Consider the following 25,454-nt stretch of genomic DNA (forward strand, 5'->3'; position numbering starts at 1 on the left):
GCATTTCTATTATAGTACCAAGTGGAATAAATCTATTCTATATTATTACAATTATTTTATCTGTTTTCTACTCGACAGCAATAATTTTCAGCTACCGAGTTTTTTAACATTTTTTTATTTTTATAACAAAGATTAGAAATTAACATCTATTAAATATTTTTTCAATCAATTTTTTCCTTAAACAAAATTATTCCTGGTTACGATGGCAAATAACTGGAATACTAAAGCAAATTAAAAATAAAAAAAACAATTGTCTGGTGTGAGATTTGAACCCACAATTGCATAAAATATTGGAACTGAAGGCAAATACTTTAGACACAAAGCCATCAATGTAAAAACTATTTTGTCTTTTTAACCTACTTAAATGAGTTTGGCATAGAGACTTTATTTACCTCTCTGCATAAACTTAAAATAGTTCAATTGTCTAAAATAAATAAACATAAATATAAAAATTTTAAATTCTTATTAGAGTAAAATATAGTAACTATATATCAAATATTTTTAATCCATTTTTTTAATAAAAAAAAGAGAAATGTTTTCTCTTTAGCGTAAACAATATTACAAAATAACTAACATCGATAAGGACGTCAAATGAAATAGACGTTTTTTATCAAATTTGGTTTTGATCCTTTCCAACTTCTGAATAACGGTCTTCACCTCACTTGTAGCAGGAACTGGCTGATATAATCACCATATTTGTCGTAAGTTTGAGTATTTTCCAATCCTTTTGAATTCATCATCAAGGATTAATGACTATAACTGGTTTTGAACAATATATATATATATATATATGTATATTTAAATAAGGGAGTAGTCACCAACAATGTGTATGTTTTAACATTATTTTATTATTCCGTGTCTTGGTTTTTCATTGGGAATTATGTTTGGATCATTGTAATAATGTTTTTAAGTCATTGAAATCGTTTTTACGCGCGTTTCAGACGTTCTGTGATGCGTCCTCGTCAGAAATTATTTTCAAATGTGTTGGAGATAAACACTTACAAGCCTCCACCCCTTGGAAAAACTTCAAATTAACTACGAAAATCGCCATTTTTACATCTCCAACACATTTGAAAATAATTTCTGACGAGGACGCATCACAGAACGTCTGAAACGCGCATAAAAACGATTTCAATGACTTAAAAACATTATTACAATGATCCAAACATAATTCCCAATGAAAAACCAAGACACGGAATAATAAAATAATGTTAAAAAATACATATTGTTCGTGACTACTCCCTTATTTAAATATACATCTTTCTTTCGTTGGAATTTCTTAACCCATTTTATATATATATGTATATATATATAAAGTGTGAGAAAACTATTCTCTGCCTCCTCACCTGTTATATCCCAAGAACTAAAAAAGCTGCACTGTTTTATTCCAGTTTTCATGCCTAACCAGTGATAATATTGAAATCTTGCACAATTAAATCCACAGAATATCATTCATATCACACTATTTTGCAGAGGAATGTAATGGCATTTAAAAAAAAAAAAAAGGTTATATTGCCAAATTTAGATGAAGCAGGGCACTCACTTATATAAACGTTCAAGGAAGGAGTTTTTGAAAGCTGCATTGGATTAGGGGTCGCCAATTGCTTTAACTCCCTAATCTCTTTCATGATACAATACAAATCTAGAGACGACTCAACAAACTTGGTTAAAATATTAAATACTTTAAAAAAAAATTTATTTTACAAAATAGTTTTTGAATATTATTAATGATTTTATTGTGAGAAATATTTCTGTTTTAATTAATTAAATTCAATATGACATGAAATATATATTATGAAAATTGGCAAAAAGCTCTTAGAAGCATATTTAATAAAATTAAAACTTTGGAATAAACAGACAAACTGTTTTGAAATCACATGAAGATGCAAATATTTTATTAAAAAAACGAAAAAAAGAAAAACTCACTCAATTTCTTTTTTTAAACTGTAAATGTATCTTATTAATTTTGGATAGTAAAATATTTATCATTAGATTAGAAGGAAAGAGATTTTTAATTTTATTTTTATTTTTTTGTAAATAAAATGTCCATGGCCCATATTGAGGAAAAGTTCTTTTCCACAGATTTGATCCAATAACACAGACCATGAACATTTTATTTACGAAAAAAAAAAAAAAACTTTCTTCCTACTCTCATGGTGGATATTTTACTATTCGAAATTAATAAAAACATTTTTTTTTTTATAAAATATTTGCATCTTAATGTGCTTTCAAAACAGTCTGTTGATTTGAGATGATATTTTTAAATTCTTAACTAAAACTTTTCTTCAATGTGAAAGATGCTTACACTGAGCTGATGATATTATTATCTTAATGTAATATAATCCTTTGAGAACATCAAGTGAGATGCTCTTGTACCAGACTTGATCACAGATGCAATGCATGTCAAGTGTAATAATGCTTTGATGCCAGATATGATCACATGTGCAGGTACATGCAGATGTTAGTTTTGTAAACATAGTGTAAAGGACACCAAATGGGATGACCTAGTGCCAGACTTGATTGTAGGCACATGTGTATGCGGATGCCATGTTGGGAGAAATGAATGACCTTTAGAATGCAGTCACCAACCATGGATTACAAAAAAGACAACTCCGCATGAGCACAATCTTGTAAAAAAAAAAAAAAGGTTTGTCTAGAATTCTCAAATAAAAAAACAAAAATAACAAAAAGAAAATAACATGACTTTTGGTGTATGATAACTGATCAAGCAGTTATATCTATAAATAAGAAAATCTAGTTTTATAGCTAAACTACAAGGAACGATCTTGCAACACCATTTTAAAAACAGTAAAAAAACAGTGTTGTTTGTTTTACTTGAAATTCAATATTTTTTCATTATTATAATATAGAAGCACCCACTTTTTTTAATTATTCCAATTCTTTGTAAAATTAAATTACAATTTTTTTCTTCAACATTTAAAAATACATATAAAACATAACCTGAATCATGTTAAGGCACCAGACTATCTTATAACTAAATCTGACATTGAGGTTATATGACTTAATTTTGGTACAATTTGACCCTGACATAAATCATAAACCCTAGATTTAAAAAAAAAAAAAAAAAAATGTTTAACAAATGAGGTTAGGTTTTATAAGGTGACTTTTTTGCGGAGAAAAAAAAAAACATATGCCAAAAATAATCATTGAATGATATTCACATTCATATAAAAACAATATACAATAAAAAATTATGAAAAACAATATACAATTTAAAAAAACATGAAAAACAATATACAAAAAAAAAAAGTCATTGTGTAATATTCATATGGAAAGGAAGATCATTTAAAACAAATATTATTCAAACAATTAAGTTTATGCTTCAAAAGTCACCCGGTTTTAATTTACATGAAACCAAAGGTGAATAGGGACGGGGTAAAAAAAAAAAAAAAAAAAAAATGACATTTCAGTTAAAATTAGCATAACGGATACTTGTCCAGAATTCTTCCTATATAAAAAAAAAAAACAAGAATAAAGCAAGTCTACATGATGTGTGTATCCGTGGCGAAATGTATCATATTTCAAAAATCACGTAATCAAGAAGTTTTATTTTTTTATTAAGAAAATCATTTTAAGTGATTAATGGGAATTTATAGGCATTTCAATATAAATCAAGTAAATATGAAATATTTTTGAGTTATCTCCCCTGTTTCAAAATGGTGGCCTAGACAATCACTTTAGATATTCAAAAAGTTTGATTTTCTTATTTAAATATAAAACAACTATCAATTTGTATGACTTTTGGAATATAATATTTTCGTTTTGTCCTGGGTACCTATATCATACAAATTTTCTTTATTTTGTTTTTTAATATAGAGTGAACTCTGGACAAGAACTATATAAAGTTTTAAAAGAGGGGTTCAAAATGTAGCAAAAGCTTTGTAATTTCTCTCAGAAATAACTAGGAGGTGGCGTTCATGAGATGGGTAACAATGCTTGGCCTTCGGGACAAGATCAAAGTGCAGTATCTATTCTTCGGATGCTGCACTTCAATTTCTTGTTCTCTGTCAGTGGAGGAGAAATCCTTCACGACTGAGACAATTTTTATTTTTGTTCCTTTTCTCCACATTAAAAAACGACCCTGGTGTCTAACTCTCTCCCGTGGGGAGGCATTGTAAATAGGAACAATGCAGGCTGATAACAAGTGTGTTAAGTTCGAATCCAGTCAATTCGATAGCACCATTTTTACTTATGGATGTTGGGAACCTTCATGTGGTTCGTTCTGTAAATATCCTAATCCAGAAATAATTGGAGGAAACCAATACAAATGAAAATAAATCAAGTCAGTTAAAAAAGTACATATGGATTTTCTCTTGACAGAAATCACTGAACTTATAAAATTTGATTAAAAAAAATGATTTCCGAAGACTGTCATGGTATGAGTATCAGTAAAAATGATCTTAATTCACATTGAGTGTCATAGCCATACTCTAGAAGTATGTTTAGAAACATGTGCGCTACAAAAGAATTAGAATTTTGATTATTTTTATTTAGAATTCAACTTAAAAAACTTTAAAAAATACAGAAAATACAAAAAAAACAAATGATGCACATAGCTGTCAGAGAGCGGAAATGCCATATTCCAAAAGTCATATAAATTGATCAAGAACTTTACCTTTTAACTAATACAATCAAATTTTATGAGTAAACAAAAAGAGACTGTCTTGCATCGCCATCTTGAAAAAAAAAAAAAAAACAAAGAAAGAGAGTCCACTTCAAACTTGTAATGCTACTGATTTTACATTATTTGCTTTAAATTGTTTAAAAATTATTTTCTTTATTAAAAAAACAATTTGTGCTTTTTGGAATATGATCTTTTTGTTTCGTCACAGGTATGTACATCATAAAGATTTTTCTGTAGTTTTGTTTTTTTGTATTAGTTTTAATTGACTGTCAAAGGTACATGTGAACCTTTCTATCAAAAAAATAATACAGTTCCAGCATCAAATATGCAGCTGTAATGAATATACATACAACGGCCATTCCAAAAGTAAAACCTCCTATTTTTAATTGAAGAGCTATGGAGATGGGAGTGGTACCATTAAAACGATTAACCTTCAAAGAGGCAGCTAGAGCAAGATAGAAGCTTTAATAGAAATAGGTTAAATTTTTGTCTCAAGCAATATCAGATAAGTGTTGGGATGATTAGTCGGAATCAGAAAAATTCGAATCAGTATTAGAATCGGAAAAATATGTGCCTATTTTCCGATGCCAAAAACGATTCCTTTCATTATCTTTTGCTATTTAATTTTGTTGAAAACAAAATTGTCCACAGCTGGTAGCAATAATAAATATTCATTGATTTTGAAGTAACAAATAATAAAATCTACAGATCACCTCCACATGTATTTTTGCATTTGAGAAAATATGTGCACAACATGTTTTTACAGTAATCAGGGAAAATAACAATTTTAGAATTAAATATTTAGAGATTTATAACAAATCGGAATCAGTAATTTTATCGTAATCAGGAAAAATATTGAAATCGTCCCATTGCTAATATATATATATATGAAAATTAAATTCAGCTAATGTTTAGACTAAACATAACAATTATTAAGAACACTTAGATTCTTGCAATTATTCTCTTTCTTTGTCAATATTTTATTTGCTTAAAATAGATCAAAATAATGTCATCGTTCTTGTGGATAAAGATGTTGACTCAAAAAGAGTTTGCAATAAAAATCAAATTCTTCATCTATCTATACACACACGCAGAAATTGTGTAGAGTTTTTGTGGACATATTTAATCATTTAGTTAATAAAAGTATTCGATCTGACCAGAAATCAAATATATTTTCATGAAAAATGTTCACACCAATTCTTACATAGTTTTATTGCAGGTTTATTCCATGAAAGTGCATCTGACATCAGCTTAGATCTGAATGCATGTTCCATACCAAAATTAAGTCTCTCTCAGACACAAGGTCAGTTTTTAATAGGGGGAGATCTAAGTCCCATGAAGTGGCAATCTGAATTGGAACACAAGTAAAAATTGTCTCAGTCTAGAAAGATTTTTCCATTACTGACCGAGGACAGAAAAGATGAAATATAGTATTAGAATGGATACTACACTTCAATCCTAGCCAAAACCCATTCGTTTGATGCATTAGCTTGACAAGGAGCAGCTTTCAATGAATGCGAAAATGTTGAGGTCCACTACATATCAAAACTCTTAATCATATAACAGGTAATTAACAAACATTCCTAATTTAAATCCCTTGGACTACTATGTGTGCAACATTGTTGAAAGAGAGGGACTAAATATCCGTAAGATATAACAACAAAAAAATAATTGAAGGCTGATTTTGTCAAGATAACAGTGGAAATGAATAAGAATCACTAGATTTGTGTAAATCAACATTTACTGTTCTGCACTGAGATAGTCATTGCTTGCTAAAGGTGGTTACATCAAATAAACCTTTACTTCTTTGGTACAACAGGGCACATACAAAAAGTTAATGTTTTCTTTTAGATTATGAACACAAATGAACAATAATACTTGAGCTTTAATTCAAAACAAAAATTACATTTCTATACACCAGGTTAACAGCTTCAAAATTTTGTATGATAGTGATAAAAAATGTCAGCCATTTTAATCAATTATTAGATAAAAAAAATGGTTGACATTTGTGTACATTCTGACTTTTTAAACTGCATATTATGATTCATTTGTGACCCTAGAATGAAAAAAAAAAGATATCTTTTAAAGATTTTATCTTTATCTAAAAAAAAAACACAACAAAAACAACTTAAAGTTATTAAATATATGTTCAAATTGCCGTTACATATAGTTATTTCCCTTGTTTTATTGTTATATTAACGCTGGTTAACAAATAGAGTAAACGGTAGTTAACTAGAGTTATTTCCCTTGTTTATTATATATATTAACGCAGCTATTTAGGAATATGTTTATGAAATTTTGATGTTTTAAGTTTTTAAGTCTAATATGGCTACTTGTTTACTGAAAATGTCCTCTAATACCCGTGTGTGTGTGCGCGAGTGGACAGCAAATGAACAGAAGTTATAACACAATCAGCTTTGGTACAAATACGACTGAATTTTACAATTAATTCCTAAGCAAAAATTGAACCTTGTTATATTCTAGGTAGTTTCGCCGACAGTGGCATATGTTGAATCCGAGTCATCATCATCACAGGAACGTTTGCCGAATGGTTTTTCCTTTTCTGGTTCCATCTTGACTGTTTGTGGATGATTTAAATTGTAGTTGACTGATTGGAAATTATTCAGGTGGTCATAGTTGTGCTCTTTGTATGGTTTCTTGTACCTGAAAAAAAAAAAAAAAAAAAAAAAAAAAAGAAAAACAGTGTTTAATTATTCATTCCATAACATTAAAAAATTCCTCAGAGACAGGAAATCATAACATGTATGCATGTAGTGACAATGTTGTAATATAATTTCAAACAGACGAACTAAAATAATTCATAATAAATAATATTGCTATATAGTGAGGCCCTACACCAGTAAGTAATAACTATGCTAACTAGTATGAATATTGGTAACAATGACATTAGTAAAAAGTGTTTCTTTTAGAGAACTTCAAATTAAAATAAATCCAAAATATTTTTATTATACAAATATGTGGTTTACTTCAAAGATTCATTTTTGGCATTTATAATTTAAATATAATTTCGGCCATATGGCCCCCACAGCTCTCATGTACATGGTATAATCTAAAGGTTCAATTTTCACAAACTATGCATTAAATTAGGCTGTATTTTGGCAATAATGTGTTGAATGTTGTCTTCCAAGTGATCTATTGTGTCTAGTTTATCAGCGTAGACATAGGACTTTACATAATCCCAAAGAAAATAATCAAATTGCACAAACGAGGTGGCCAGTTGACAGATACATTTTGTGAAATCATTAATTCATCAAATAAAAATAAAATAAATTTGTACCATTCGCAAATGCTGCCTAGGTGTCTCTCTCTTCATGATGAATTGCTAAATGAAGCTGAACTCAAAATATGTTATAGCCCTGTTATGGGTTACAAAGAAAAACAATGCAAAAACAAAAAAAGTATATAATAGGTAGATTGTTCATCATCGCCGACGAACGACCTAGGTTGGTTCACCAGATATCGACTGACAACTTATGGTTTAGTCTTCCAGTATTTATTGAGATTAGAATAGTCTATTAGTAGGTAATATAGGTTAGTTCCGCCAAAACACCCCCTTCCCAAGCTGATAACTCCGAATGGTGTATCAGTATTTTTTCCTCTTTGGGTGAACCATGAACGGCTCGGTGATTTTCCTTTTCCTACCCTAACGTGTTTCTGATCTGATTTAGAGAGACTCAGTATCAAACGTGTTGTAGACGGTTTCAATAACCTCTACTTCTTCCTAAGGCAATTTTTCTTGGTCCTCAGTCAAACGTTTACGTATCTGGTTCACATGCCTTTTGTGCGTGAATGTTGTCCCTTTGTATTACTTTTCCCAGTTCCCAAAACGAAATGTTATTTTTAAAATGTTTGAAGTACACTTGCTCTCCAAGATTGTATTTTTAGTGGTACCGTAGAGGTTCTCCCATGTGTGGTTTGTCTTGCTAGCAACTTCTCAGATATTGATTTGATTTTACACCCAAACATAACCTTTGTGATTTGCCTGCTGGGGTGTTAGGGTTTGCCGTAATCCTGTATACTTGAAGAAACTGCCGTAGAGCTTTTTCAGTGGGTGATCCATAAGCCTTTCTTAACGCCTTTTTTTAGGATGTCTACAAAATGCTCTGCGTGGTTGTGACTTGTCGGGTGATATTGTGGGGTTGTAAAATGTTTTAAAATGTCTCACAAAATTCTTGGAACTTCGAAGAAGTGAATTGGGAAGCATTGTCACTAACCAGTTAATCAACAACACCAAAACAAGCAAAAAGCTTATGTAAGAAATTATGTGATGGTGGGTTACTTGCATCTTAGCATCTCTGGCCATTTATGAAAACCATCCACCACTATCAAGTAATACAATTCATAGAGTGGTCTTGCAAAGTCTATATGTATCCTGGACCACGGTTGTTTGGATTTTGGCCAGGGTTTATGGATAATTGGTGGTGTAGCCAAAGTACAACCTTCACATGCTTTAACCATATTAGTTATATCTTGATCTATGGACGGCCAGTAAATGAAGCTACACATCAGGCATTTCATTCTGCTGATGCCAGGATAATCCATGTGGAAGGTTTTGTAGCATTCTCTTTTGTAGCGCTTTTGGAATGATAAATCTCATTATAAAGCAGAACATTGTCGCAGACAGATTACATGTCAGAAGTAAATTTTCCTTGTTCCAGTTTCTGTTTTGTAAAAATTCCCCATTTGCTGCTTCAGTCTTAATTTCTTCAAGAGTCACTTATAATTCTCGAATTATATTGTGAATCATCGTCTTTATCTCCCTATTTATCCACAATGCAGCGATTACTGAGTCCTTGAGGGGTTCCTTATGGGCTAGGATTAGCCTAGACAACCTATCCGCATGCACAATATTCTTGGACGCTAAGAATTCCAATTTAAAATCATAATTAAATTAACTGGTTCACCATTTTAGTAAACAGTTGACTGTAAATGTGGGTAGTCTTTTTATCGACTCAAAAATGGTTAGAAGTGGCTTATGATCTGTTTGCAGCATAAAATGCTTACCATGTAGGTGAAAATGAAATTTTAATGCCAAGACACTCTTTCGCTATCTGTGAGAACTGTTTTTCAGCCGGGAGCAGTGTTCTGGATGCATAGGCAATTGGTTTTTTCGATCCATCTGGTATGTTATATACCAGGCATGCACCTATACTGTATTAGCTAGCATCACTAGCCATTATGATATCTAGTTTCGAGTTAAAATGTGTGAGAAAAAAGGTCTGATGTGAACATCTCTTTGATTTCCTGAAACGCTGACTGACACTCGGCAGTCCATTCCCAATGTTTATCCTTTTTCAAAAGCTTATTTAAAGGTGCCCACAGTTCATGCATTTTTGGTTTCTGCGAGTTACTGTTTTTACGTTTTTTTTTTTCAGCAGTGTTTTCTGAAGATTTGCTTGGTTTAATTCAGCTGAGTTCTTTTGAATGCTGGCATTATTTTAAATTCGAGTGGCCTCTGTGAGTTTGAAATCCGATGTCGCCACTGTTATGTTAGGGCCCTGTTAAAGGTTGCAAAGAAAAACAGAACCCCAAAATAAAGTAACATGCATTGCAAAGCATACAATAGCGGGGTTGTTCGTTGTAGCCAACAAACTATCTAGGTTGGTGCACCGGATATCGACTGATACCTTACGACTTAGTCTTCCAGTATTTATTGAGATTGGAATAGTCTATTAGTAGGTAATATAGGTTAGTTCCACCATAACAAAATAACTGATAGTTGCCAAATCTGCAATTAAAGAAAATAGAGTTGTCAATTTAAAGTTCGCTACCTCCGAAAAACACCATTAACATGCCAGGATAGCCTAGTGGTAAACGGAAATAGACCCAGTTGCAGGTGGCGTGATTGAAATGGGGATGAGGGTCAAACATTAGCTTCTTAAACAAAACATGTTAGAAATACAGGGGAACAAGATGACAATAGAAAGTTTGTCATGTGTTCAAGGAAGAACAGGGAGTTTCTAGTCAGTCCTTCGTTGAGAACGGTACAGATGAAATGTATTTGAGAATATAGAGAAAATCTAAGCGAATGTCACTTTGATGTCTGCCCGTCTGTGTCTCTCCAATTTCCACACTTAAAACTAAGTTAAGAAAACGAAGTAGGTTAACTAATAATTAGTTATGTAGTCCCTGAACAAGTCTCCATTCTATTTTCATGCATGAATAGATTCGTCTTGAGTTAAACAACAAGAGAATCGCAGCCGACACATGGAAAAGCAAATGAAAAAGAATGAAGACCAGCGACCGTGCATGTATGTAAAAAAGACTTTGTTGATTATTTCTGGATCGCTCATTGGCAAAAACTTATGTGCACAATCATATGTTTGTGAAAAGACCATGTGCAAACGGTTTGTTTAATGATTGCGTATAAAAATGTTACATTTACACAGGTGATATCACTAAACAAAAGATTTATTTAGTTCATAGGGTTGGAAATAAATAAAGGGTACTTGTATAGTTTAGTCAAGACATTAAAAAATGAAAATATCAAAAAAAGGTTATATTTCACATATCCGTTATGAAACAAAGTTCTCCGAAAAAAAAATTTCACTTAATTTCATCAAGTAGTTATTTTTTACCAGCGAAAAAACAATTTGTTATGATACCGAGCAAAAGGTTTGATTTTTAGGAAGAAAAGCTAGAATTAAAAATGGGAAGGAAGTGTCGGCACTTTACATTGAGTTATCTCCCCATGGCATGTTGTTCAGGTTCAGCAAATTTCACAATGGCTGACTTCAACGCGCTCTCATAAGAACATGTTCTTCCGCTGTAAAAAAAAAAACTACTCGATCAAATTAAATGAAATTTTTTTTTCGGAGATCTTCAGTCCAAAATGGATACATACAATATAACCTTTTTTTCGATATTTTCATTTTTTTATGTCTGTACAAGTGCCAAATAAAGAATAAGAATACAACAAAATGAAAAATGAGACTCAGAGTATTCTGACTTGTACATCAGAATAAAAGTCTGCTAAAATATGGACAAAAATACATAAAATAATAAATGGAATAATTTATATTTTAAAGAAAAAAAAAACTGAATATAGATTAAACAGTTTGAAAAATATTTGCAACTAAAAGCCCAGATATAGCAACAATAGTCCATGTGTAAATCTACACATTTGACTAAAAGGATCATGGTTCACACATGGAAAAGCGATGATAAAAGAATGAAAGACCAGCAAACGTGCACGTATGTATAAAAGAGACTTCATTGGATTGCTTACTGGCGAAAACACACTCGTGTAAAAGATTTCATGTAAACACTGATGTGCTTTTTCCTCTTGTTTAACATGTAAAATGTTATAATTTTTATTCTAATCTTCGCATGGAATGGATGCGATACAAAATTGATTTCACATGAGGAAACCAGCTACCATAAATAGGGGTCACTGAATTGTTGCAAAGGTTGCTGTAATCAGAACCATCAAGGAGGGTGTCTTAGGTGACTGGTTATCAATCAATCCCAACCTTCTAAAGGAAGGGGTAACACATTTAGTAGTTTATGCAGTTCAACTAATAAGCTATACAAGGCTAAAACTCTGAAGATCTTATATGCTTGTCTGGCAAATAGAATGGGAGATAACACCGTTAAATATTCTATGCTGTAAAAATCTTAGTAGTATTGAAACCATATGTTGAGAAACAGTTAAGATGTTCTTTAGTAAATCAATAATATTGGGCCGAAAGATTGTGTTCAAAGAAATTGTGTAACAGCAATGCGTATCCAGAAAAGATGGACAGTTTAAGAAAAACCCTCCATTGAAACAACTATCTAGAGAACATGACATCTTGGAGAGAAATCTGGACCAAACACCAAAAAGACACTATTTGAAAACTCACCAGTTTATTTACCATAGACAAAAGGCTTGTAAGAAAAAATTCAAAGAATATGTAATCCATATGAAATCAGGACAGCATTCAGGATCAACTAAACTCTCTAACAGCATCTTCCCTCTTTTTGGAAATAGGGTACGATTATGAATATCTCCAGTATCAAATAATCCTTATACACTGTGGAATTTACTTTATGTATGAAAACCAAAGAGGGGAGATATAACATATGAGAAATATTTGGAATCAAGTCTTCCCTTGCTGTTATTTCAAATCATTTGTCTCTCCCCCATCAAGGGTAAAGGTTTTGGGGAAATATCAGATATTTTATCATTTATATCCCAAACTAGGAAAACAAATGACTATCATTGAAACATTTTATAGTTATAAAAAAGTGCCAAAAATAGACTCTGGATGATGGATGATCCCCTTAATGTTAGACCTTAAGGGAAAATGTCACATAGCCCACTATACAATTCAGGTCATTAGCTTTCCAACGAGCCTGTATTAATGGACAAAACTACATGTAAATTTGTAGGTTTTTTGAAGATTATAATACTATTCTATTAAGATAATAATACTGTCCTATTAAGATTATAATACTGTTCTGTTAAAATTTTACGACAATTGGTAAAAAAGATCCTATATTTTTAAACCAATAAAATATGCCCAAATTTGCCTACATAGTATATATAGCGTCCTGGCATGCCAGCTTCAGTTTTACTGCTTTGGGATGAATTTTGCTTAAGGTTTTTTTTTTTTTGTTTTGCTTGATTGTATCCCCTGTGGCCTTGCCAGGTCACTAATATATTGTTATGAGTTGAATGGTAATAAACGAAGGAACACAGGATTTTTAGGAACGAAACATGTATTCACATAAATTACAGGCAAAGTGAGTTAAGTATATCCATTCCTCAACGGTAGGACATTTGCACATGCCCAGCTTCGTCGCGTACCAATCTCAGATTACCGGACACCGGTACTTGATACTGGAAGTGACATCACGAGATAGTCCATTAATCCCATGGAGGGGCGTCTCCAGCATTATATATATATATATAGGTTTTGAGGACTGTTTTTTTTCTGTGGAAAGTAACCATTTATTAAGTCGCCTGAGAAAAACTTCTGGTTTTAATCAATCATTTGTCCGAAACATTAGCATGTCCAGTGTTGCGATCATGTAAATTTGTTTATATTAATAAAAATACATTTTGCTCTTTTATTTAGCACTCTTAAGAACCTCATTAAATTAATCAATTATTACTCTTGAATACCTTTAACCTAGTATATATATATTTTTTTTTTTTCAAAACAGTGTTTCATGGTAAACAACTGATGATCCCTGAAATAATATTAGGACTAGTGTTTATTTGGGAGAGCAAATTTATTCAGCAATTGCAAGAAATTATTGACTTACGGGTAAAATAATTTTCCAATGAAGGATTTTAATTACTTTTTATATATAATTTTAAAGATTGTAAAACTTCCAAGATATATATATATATATATATATATATATAGGAAAAAGTTCCAGTTTTACTAGGTAAGAATATTGAGCAATTATGAAATGAATATCAATTGAAAATAGATTTTAGACCCGTTATTGTGTGAATTTAGTTTTAAATAGGGCTAAGACCACCTCCCATAATATTTTTACAAAATATTAATAAATATAATAAACTACCAGGGGTATCCGGTGATGCCTGGGTGTGGAGAGGTGGTGTAGTAAGGAACCCCAGTAGGCAGCCTGGGTGGAGAGAGGTGTTAAAAAAAAAAGTGGTAGTAGGCAGGCACGCTTGAACCCGTAATGCGAAGGAGGAAAAGAAGGTGAAAGAAAAGCTAACGTCTTAGCTGATGTGTCCATCGCGAAAACAGAAGTTGTGAGCATTGGAATTAAGGGTAGTCAATCGAAAGTTGATGACTTGCAAAAATGTCCACGAAAAAAGCGACCCATCCTTGTGAAAAACGGCAGAGTTGAGGGTGAAGGTATTAATATTTGTTGTCCAAGAGACCGAACTTTAAAACGATACCAATTTTGTCACGTTCTAACGCACTGTCGAAAGTTCTTGCAAGACATACAAACATACATACACACATTTTGCCTTTTATATAATAGACTAGTAGCATTGTCCGGGTGTTTGTAGGTGTAAAAGACAAAATAAAAATTTTTTGGTAGGGAGGTAGGCTCGAACCTGAAGTCTTGAAGCAAATAGCCTGATAACTTACCACAACACTACGAGGGCAGGGAAGTGAGAATGGGTGAAATTAAACGTTCAAAAAAGCAGGTGGTTAAGCAAACGTCAACATGTGGTTTTCTAGATCAAACATCACGCCATAGTAGTAGAGAAAATGAAATTACAGCGCGAATTTTGTAACATAAAAGATTCAGACGACCTCGTTTCATAAATCAGACATATTATAATCTAGAAAGTATATAAAAAGATCTAAGAAACAGTGACACACACATTTTCGCTTTTATATTATAGACTAGCGGGGGGGGGGGTTTAAAAAAAAAAGTTTTGGTAGGCTCGAACCCGAAGCCTGGAGGTGAAGGCGGAAAAAAAGTGATAGCCTGATAACTTACCACAACGCTATGGGGGTAGCGGAAATAAGAATGGTTGAAATTAAACAATTAAAAAGTTAAGGGACAGGTGCATAAATCACGCCATAAGGGAATGAAATCACGCACTTAACTTTGTCTGTAAGCCAGTTTCTGCGTATTTGTTTGTTTCCCCACAAGATGTTGGGAAAAACCAGCTTCCCATAAAAAGGGGAATGTCCAAACGAATAGCAATTATCTGATATGACGGATTTTCCCAGCATTGATCAAAGCTGATTCCTTTTCTGGGCGTCCCTGGCACTCATGCCAGGAAGCTCCGTTTGCTATGGATTCAGTTTCACTTATATACGGAAAAGCTAAAGAAACACGTGGATACCAAGAAATATAGTGAAAATAGCGTGTAAAAGTCGCTCAAATAAAAGATAGATGCAACCTGCTTTTGTAAATCAGAGATATTATAATCTAGGTAGTATATAAAAAATTGCAAGAATTAGTGAGCCCCCCCCCCAAAAAAAAACAGACACACACACATTTTGCCTTTTATATATGTAGACGAATAAAAAATATTAGTTCTTTTCAAGTAAATAAATATATATATATTTAATCTTCATCTAAAAAAATTCTAAACCACAATGGAGGAATTGTTCTAATAATTCCAAACTGAAAATGATAAATACAAGTGTATCATTTGAGACATGTCATCTTGATTATGATGCCAAAAAGTGTGGCAGATCTTCATACCCCACCCTGTAGTAAACGACCAAGAATTCAAAATTGTGTGTCTATATCCGACGTAAAAGCGATATTTAAAAAAAATAATTTTAAAATTCATGAGAAGCAGTGGGTGGAAGAAGAGATAACCGCATTACAGAAAACAAAAGATGCATTTTTTTTTAACCGTCAGTTTTTATGTTGCGGTAGAATAAACACGGTAAAAAAAATAATGATGGTCACATTGACCTATTATTGCAGTGAGATTCAAAGAATGTGAGATCTTTGCTTTTTAGCGGAATTCTGCTCTTTTGTAAATCAGAAAAAGTGGAATGTTTATGCTTATGAAAATATTGACAGACACACTCATATATATTAGTGTTGGGACGATTAATCAGAATTGGGAATAAAAAAAATCAGAACATTTAGTGGTATCGGAATCGGAGAACATTGTGTCTATGATTCTTTTTATTTTTTGTTTAAAACTTAATTTTCTGCAATTTGTATTAATGATGAAATGATAAATATTTATTGATTTTATACAACTAAAAAATAAGATCTGTACATCACACTCACAAGTGTATTTTTACGTTTGTGAAAAATATAGGTATGTTACATAGATTTTTATGGTAATCTCATTCCCCCCCCATCCCACCCACATACACAAATAACTATATTTGAAAATTTAAAAAGAATCGGAATCAGTAATTGAGATCAGAATCAAGAAAAATATTAGAATCGTCCCATCTCTAATATATAAAGAGAAAAGAAATTAAAACTGTAAGTTAAAATTTACAATTAAACTTCGGCAGAATACTCCCAAGGGCAAATTTCAAAGCCGGGATGAACGGCATTTCCATGAATGCTATTCTTGCTATTCTTCTCATCAGAGGACAGAAAGAGATTCGCAAATTATAATTGTAGCTGGGCTAGAATTTGCTGGTTGATGCATTAAATGAAAGTACAATTTATGACAGGCATATATTGCAAAACGTTCATGTCCGTTAAAAAACGTGTGAAGAAATGTGAAAAAAATGAAGGAAATGTGGAAAAGAACAAAAACAAACCAGGAATAAAATTCCTGCGTGTTTGAAGACTCTTTCAATGGTAATCCGAAAAGTGAAAAAGAATCCAATAGTCATAATTTAAAATCCAGTGGGTAATATAATCCGGTTGGAAGAAGATTTCAATGCAGCTCAAATTCATAAAAATGGTTCTTTCAATCAGTGTAGTAATATATATATATTTATATATATTAGCATATGTCAGTCTAGAAGACTATGGGGTCACGCCTGTAGAGGTGGTTGAACACCATCTTTTGTGACTGAATATCAGTTGCAGACATCGCAGGTGAAAGTCTGTGCATCGTGTCGATGGTTTGTTAAATTTTGTTGACTGACCTTCTTGAATAGTCTTCCTGTTCTGCGATGGACCTTTTCCCAGTGGTCAGGCCTTTTGTTACTGTTTGTCTCCAGATATTGTGGACTTTAGCTTTGGGCTCCCAGCTGGTAGAGTCAGTATCACATACTTACATGGGTTTGCACATGTTGACATAGTGGAGGTGAGGACGACCAATTTTCCTTTTGCCAGTAGTGAGTTCACCTTAGAGAATGTCTTTTGGGATTATCTCATTGTCCAGGCGGTGCACATGGCCTATCTAGCGTAGGCGTCTTTGGCAAAAGAAGGTGACATGGAAGGGATACCAGCCTTTGCAAGCACAGCACTATTTGTAGCTTTATCTTTTCAAGAATTCTCCACAGACAACGCATGTGAAATGTGTTCAGTTTTGGTTCTTGGTGGCTGTAGGTTGTCCATGCTTCACTGTCATACAGAAGGATGCTGATGACACAGGCCATGTAAACGTTCACTTTTGTGGAGATGGTGAGATGTTTATTTTTCCATACTTGAGTTATCAATGTAGCGAGAGCGGTGAATGCCTTTCTGATGTGCTTGTTGAGTTCTATGAGCCGTCCAACACATGCCAGCGTGTACAACAGGTTTGAACTGATTATTATTATTGCATTGATGAGAAGATTTCGGTGAAAAGAAGATTCATGAATTGATTATTTTAATTTTCTGCGATGTGTTATTATATGCCACTCATAATGAGTGTGCCAAGTATTTTCTGGATGAATTCACTCAGGACTATATAGATAAGGAAGGGTGTATAGACTGGTTAAAAAGAGGATTGTTCCACTACAATCACGAGATGATTATAATGACTGTCCAAGATCTTAATGAATGCTTCAAAGAAGATGAGTGGTTTCAGCAATGGCAGCAAATGCAGATTCTGCCACACAGAAGTAGAAAGTGTGAACCACCTGACATCCAACTGTAAAGTTCTGTTGGGGGACGACTGCTATACAACGCGATACAGTGGTGTGTGTAAATATCTCCACTGGACGATCTGTAAAAAGTTGAGTATGGAATGTAGCAGCAAGTGTTGTGAATCTATACCAGCAAGAACAGTTGAAAATAAGTTATGCACCATCCACTATGACTATGCAATCTACATCCCTAGAAAATTATTATTATTAAACCTGACAAAATAATATGGGACAAGAAGAAAAAAGAAGCAACCTTAGTAGAAGTTATTGTTCTCCAATGATGTTGGATTAAACAGGGCTGAGAAGGAGAATATAACTAAATATCAAGGTCTTATGTACGATATGAAAAGAAACTGGAATTTGGGGAAGATCTCCATCATTCCAATAATTATAAAAGCAACCGGACTTATGAAAAAGAATTTAAAAAACTACCAGGCAAATCTACCCAGTTAACCAAGTGCAAAAGAGATACAGACAATTGCACTTAAAGAGACAGCTAGAATCTTTAAAAGATCTCACGGTTGAAATGTATGAGATAGTGGGTGAATGTTTGGCATCCAGTAGGATGCCCCTTCCTTAGCTACAACAAAATAAAAAATAAATGCTATCAAATCATATAACAGACCATTCATAACAATAATATGACAATGATGGTGATTTTAGAAAATAATTTGGAAGTCAGAATTGTTGTCCCAAAGAAGAAAAAAAAACAGAATGTTTACTTGTTAATCTCTGACACTCCGTTCACAGGTCTTGATACAAGGGGTTGAACTAACGTTGTATGGTATGGGGTAACAGCAGATGTCTGACGGTATCTTGTTGGCTCAGCACGTCTCAGAACAGCATCAAAAGATTTGTATTTCTTGCAATAGCTAAAACAAAAGAAAAACGTAAATGAGCTTATTTCACTTAAACCAAAACCATCTCAGGCAAATTTTAGAATTGAATAAAAAAAGAAATAAAAGGATACATAACTGTGATGTTATTAGCTGTGTATACAGTTTGTTGCACATTGTGAAAAGTGGTTACAGCTGCAAGTTCCCCACTAGTACTTACCCGAGATATCTTTTGAAAATAAACCAATGATGATAATATTAATTTGAACCACTACTGTGATACAACATGCTACCCCGCTCGACAATGCCAACTCCAACGTTGCTTCTGTGGTCTTCTCTTTACTGGCGGTGTCATCTTCTTTCACATCGGTAGCTGTTGAGGGGCATGCATGGATTTGCATAAAAAATAAAAATAAAACATAAACAAAACATTCTGTAAATATTAGTTGCACTCTGGGTGTGTGTGTGTGTGTGTGTGTGTGTGTGTGTGACACCATCAACACTCTGAATGGTAATCTGCATCTTTTTTTTTTTTTTTTTACATCGAGGCCACCACTTATCAAGGCCCGGAAGCCACTCGGGGATAAGAGTTATTGCATGTACAGTAATCAATAGGATAGTATCGTAGTAATCGTTAGTATTGGAGATTTGATAAAGTGTCTTCCTTAAGGGGGCAGTTCATCAGGAATTTGTTTATGTTGGACTTGAAGACATCCAAGTTGCTCATCAGTTGGTTGATTAATCCATTTCCTCATCTCCTCCAAACTGCCTTTGACTTTCACAAATCCAAGACTATCCGCAAACTATACCCAACTGTTATCCTTTTGTGTATCTTTGTGAACAACTTTCCAATCTATTGCCTTTCCACCAACCTCATTTCCTATACCTTTGTTTTAACCAAGAAACTTATTTCTTCATTTTTTTTTCGTTAAACTTTTTGGAAGTTTGGAAGAAGTAGATGAACTGAGAACACACACTGAAAAATGGCAAAACAATTATATAATCAAGTAATGTACTTAACACATAATTAACTCTCTTTCCTTTGAACTTTTAGCAACGAGACTACGTTTGTTAAATAAATCTATCTCCATGAACATGATTTTCAAATTAATTGTATGATAATGTAAGAAACATGCCAACAGACTTATTTCAGCTATAAGAAACATGCACGCATTGAAGCAGTGAAGATATAGATTTAATTAAATAATTAATATAAAATGACTATGTAACACGATTTTCTAAACCAATGTCAATGAAAAATTCTTTGGTAATAATATTTTTTTCTCAATTTTTTAGTAACAATGTTCATCAATAATATTCATTCAGAATCTAAAAAGTGGCAATATCAACTTAAGATTTCAAGGTTACGGAGAAAGACGTGTATAATTAGATATAATCCACATTTCTTATGCGATTAAAGCATACAATAAAAAATATATTTTGAAACAATCTGACATGGGAAAAAGTTATAAATTCAACTATCAGTGTTCATAAAATAATCAGAAAAAAAAATAAAAAGTTAAAAATATTTATTTTCAAGTGGATTTTTCCTTTGGATTTACTTTTTAACATTTTTCCACAAATAAAATTTTCATTAAAAACAGTCATATTAGATTTTGAGATATAAAAAAATAAGGTTTTATACAGTTTGCCAATCTTTTGTTTCTAAGAAAAATTAAAATGACTTCATATGTACAAAAAAAAGAAAAAAAAAAAAAGGAAAAAAAAAAAGACCAACAAATTTTCTTGAATTATTGTCCTCATCAACACAGATGTGATACTCGGCCTGTGTTGAGAACTAGGGAAAAAAGAGAAAAAGTATGATATATATGGGTTTATCGGCAGAATAAAAGCATAGGAAGTTGTTCACAAAACAAAGAAAAAAATTTAAGCTTACATGGAATTTTTGGTCAGAACAAAATGACTGGATACATATTTAGTCATTTTATAGCCAGTTTTAAGTGTGACAGTGAGTTTTGGAACAGATACGGGCAATCTTGAGTTTGCAACAGTTGCAGGTGATGACAATTTTAAGTCGAAAGCAGATTGTGGTTTGGGGTAAATGAGAAAATAAATTGATCAACTGACTAACGAACACAGCCTCGATGTAGACATGTTATTTTATATTTTGATACATGTGAATCTTATCTGGTCAGATTCCTTGCTGGACCAATGATTTCTCTGTCTTTCATCAGTTGCCTCAGATCTTCAGCATCACAGTTGGCATCATGTGCAATTTGCTGGATGTATGTGGATCTAGGTTGTCCTATGATCATGCACCCGTTCTGTGGAGTCCGCAGCAATACATTTCTCACCAGTTCTTGCTTGCTCCTTTGGCAGTGACTGGAAAATCGTAGACGTCGCTCCCTGATGGTAGTATATATAGCAGGTAGGTTGCCATAGAGTTGCTGCTTCGTGGGATGATCTTGCCAAGATATATTTAACACTATTCGTAGCATACAGGTGTATGTGACGTTTAGCTTTCTTTCTAATCTTTTGGTGAGTGTCCAGGTTGTAGCACCGTAAACAAGGATAAACTTCACCACTGCTCTGAAGAACTACCTTTTCAGTTTATCAGTTAGCCTTCAAGTCCATCATACTGACCACAGCTTATCCAATGCAGCCCATGCTTTTGAGATGCAAATTTTGATATCTGTTTCAGTGGAACCTATGTTGCTGCCCAGGTTTGTAAACTCAGTGACTTCTTTCAATGTTGTTCCATCTGGAGCTTTGACATGTGAACCCTTCATAAAATTCAATTCAAATAGCTCTGAATTTTTTTTGCAAAATTTTAAAAATAGGTATTAGGTATCAATTAATAAATATTGCTCAAATTTCATTTTCTTTGGAGTATTTTAAAGGGTTTTTAGGAGATATGGTATGGGTACAGCTTCACATTAGAAAATTCAAATATTTTAGATACTAACGAGTTAACAGTTATCAAGGACTAAAGGCCACTAGAGGATAAAGGCTACATTAAATTTGATCCATAGTCATTAGATACCAATTAAGAAACATTCCTTGTCTAGAAGTGTAAGCCATTTTTAGTTTCAGAACAGTTTCAGATGGTTCGCTGTTACACACAAGTCCTGGGAGGTGACTTGTTTGTAGTAGACAGTTCCACAGAACAAAATATTCTTACCGTGTCGAGACGGAAAAGAACATGTGAAATTGCTCCAGAAAAGATTTAATATTTATGAAGCAATTCTGGTTTCTGATTGAGCAGAACATGAATTAATTTGATTCGTCAGTTCTTAGCAGCATCGTTTATAAATAGAATCGTCCGACTGTGTGGGATCATACCCCATTATACAACCAAAATATTGCAACACCTTGAATTTCAATTTTTTTTTTTCTTAAGACCCTTTAAGCTTAAGCTTTATATTTTAGACATTTTTTTTTTTTAATTAAAATCATGTAATGGATTTTTATCAAAATTGGATTAAGGATTCTAGTATCATTATAGGTTGATTTTAATTTTCGTATGAAGACATAAAAATTAATTTTACTTGTTCTGAAATGGATATTCTTCTAGTTCAGTATATTTTCAAGTGAAAACATCTTTAATCTAATATACAATATCCTAGACTCTGACAAATCGCTATTTGATTTTTACTAGCCAGTTTTACTTTTTTATCCTTCCAACTTCTTTTTAATATAAAAACCGTTTTTATACAGTTTCATTTGAAAAATACTTTATCTGACTAAGAATATTTTTTCAGATGGATAATCGTCTTTATAATAAGTTTTTTTTTTAAAATAAAAAACTTTTTATGCAGTTTCTTTTGAAAAATATCTGAATATTTCAAATGGCTACCATCTTTGACATCAGCAGCAAATTCAGCTACTAATAATCTAGTGTATCTATAAAAGTAAGAGTGTGTGTGTATGAAGACACTTCTCAACTAATATATATACTCAACAAATTTTTGATCTACGGACTTGAAATTTGGTATATAGAGTATTCAGACATGTGGAAAATTTTTTAATTGGTTTTCATCTGGAAAAAAGTTTGCTAACGGATCAAAACTGAAAAATTGGTAATTGCAGGCCATTGGATTTTTATCTGTTTGTCAACTGTTTCACAGCTACTCATGCACGAATCGTTCACATTATGTTAAAAATAAGTAGGTTTTAAAACACTTTTTAAAGATCGTGTCAAGTTGACCTAATGATTATCGTACTTGACTCACTGTTTTTAAGTTTTGGTTTCAATATCATCGAGTATTTTTTTTTTACAAGAATTGCACTGTTTAGAAAAAACATGATATTTGCATGGACATGTCTCAGTTTCTTTCTGTTTTTTGTTTTTTTACTTCGTTTTTTCTTAAAAGAAATTAACATTATGCTTCATACCGAGCAATGCCAGGTACATCTTCTAGTAAATTTATAAACTTCTGCTTCCTTTCTTACATTATTGATAATAATTAAATATCATGAAATTGTTATTGATAATTAAATATCATGAAATTGTTATTGATAATTAAATATCATGAAATTGTTATTGATAATTAAATATCATGAAATTGTTATTGATAATTAAATATCATGAAATTGCTATTGATAATTAAATATCATGAAATTGCTATTGATAATTAAATATCATGAAATTGTTATTGATAATTAAATATCATGAAATTGCTATTGATAATTAAATATCATGAAATTGCTATTGATAATTAAATATCATGAAATTGTTATTGATAATTAAATATCATGAAATTGTTATTGATAATTAAATATCATGAAATTGTTATTGATAATTAAATATCATGAAATTGTTATTGATAATTAAATATCATGAAATTGCTATTGATAATTAAATATCATGAAATTGTTATTGATAATTAAATATCATGAAATTGTTATTGATAATTAAATATCATGAAATTGTTATTGATAATTAAATATCATGAAATTGTTATTCATATAGAAAAAGAGGTGGGAATAATTAAGAAATTTCTGGAATCTTTGAAACTTCAAGCCGATGCAAAAGAAAATCTTTTCTTTCATATCATACCATCTTCAACAATTTCCTGTCCAATCGTTAAATATTATCCAATTTTTATTTAATTAGTTTTACATTTTAATTACTTACTTCTTACTCCGATTTTTTCCTTTTTTTTTTAAAAATTGATATTACATTATAATATTAAGCAGACATTTTGACATTTTTTTTTCTGCTGTGCTATACTAACAACGTCAGAAACCGATCTTAAGAATGCGTGAAAAAAAAATTGGATAATTCGACCTCCTATCTTTCGAAGCTTATAACTACTTGAAAAATGTAATTCAAACCCTAATTTTTTTTTCAATTAAAGGAGCAAAGAACAAATTAAAAAAAATAACAGGTTTAATAGCAAATTATGCAATATTTGTTTTTTTAAATCGGTTTTCTTTAAAAAAGATTTGAAGAAAATCAACAAAATTTTACTTACTTCAGTTATAAAAAAAAATCGATATAAACTCGAAAAAAATCACTTACCTATAAAAAATACTATTGAATGTTTAGTTCCATTCTTCATTGTTCAGAATTTATCCATATTTATATGTTAAATTCCATTTATTTTTTAAATAAAAGAATTTTTAAAATGACTGTTAGAAAAAAAAGCGTGATTACATTTTTATCGAAAAAACAGAAATAGCCGTTTGTCCTTGTTTAGAACTACGGATAGACAGAAGGCAGTAAAAGCAACACGTTTGCGTTAGCCGTCTAACCTTGTGCCTGAAGAAATATGTGTTCCCATAGTTTAAAAATAGTTAAATTTTACTTATAAGTTTTTGCCTTTTAAAAAAAAAAAAAAACACTCAAGGAATTTTTTTTTCTTTTCTCAAAGAAATACATAAATTTTTGATTTATTATATTTTCATTCTTCTTTATCGAGCGAATTTTTTTTTTTTTAATATCTAAAAAATGAAAACATTGAATGAAATAGAAAAAAATGTCCTCAGCGTCCAATATTGACTGTAAAATTCTAAACATAAAATAAGCTTCCACTTTAAAAAAAAAAAATCAACGTGGTTTTATAAAAAAAAAAAGGATTAACACTTTGGACTTTACAGGTAAATTTGCAAAAGAAAAAACACTTTTTTGTTTTAAATTTGAATATTGATCTTTTATCTTCAATTTGTGATATATAAAACGTTGGTATGTAAATTATTTAAATTTTAATAGGCATTTCGAAATGGGAGGGGTGAATTTAACAAAACATTTGTCTTCCAGAGAAACACTTTCACTTATGGAAGGAACCACGTGAAGGTTGCTAACATTCCTAAGTAACAGATGCCTTTCTAGAAAGGATTCTAACCATGAAGATATCAGGGAAACATATGCCAACAATAGAATAGATTCATTCAAATGAATGAACAAATGAATCTCTACATGACTTACACATTATCATTCTAGAAGGTAAAGAAGGAGGAGAATGAGGAGTGGGGAGAGATCAATAAAGTACAAGAGAGAGGTGGAGGATGGTTGGTTGGTTGTTTTTTGTTTTACGGCATATCAACCCTTTTCAG

At 31.8% G+C, this 25,454-nt stretch overlaps 1 protein-coding gene across 1 annotated transcript in view; it reads right to left on the reverse strand.

The window, feature by feature from the left end:
• Window positions 1-5,592: 5,592 nt before the first annotated feature.
• The window catches only part of LOC145277499 (uncharacterized), a 243,875-nt gene continuing 224,013 nt past the window's right edge, over window positions 5,593-25,454 (reverse strand). The window contains exons 6-7 of the mRNA XM_080128890.1: window positions 18,822-18,971; window positions 5,593-7,309 (exon numbers count right to left, since the gene is read on the reverse strand). Of these exons, the coding sequence (XP_079985016.1) occupies window positions 7,126-7,309; window positions 18,822-18,971 (334 nt within the window). The 3' untranslated portion in view covers window positions 5,593-7,125. The remainder of the gene's footprint in view (window positions 7,310-18,821; window positions 18,972-25,454) is intronic.

The sequence above is a fragment of the Euprymna scolopes genome, chromosome 6, assembly GCF_053919585.1.
Source record: "Euprymna scolopes isolate OS-2025 chromosome 6, ASM5391958v1, whole genome shotgun sequence".
NCBI classification, from domain to species: Eukaryota; Metazoa; Mollusca; class Cephalopoda; order Sepiida; family Sepiolidae; genus Euprymna; species Euprymna scolopes.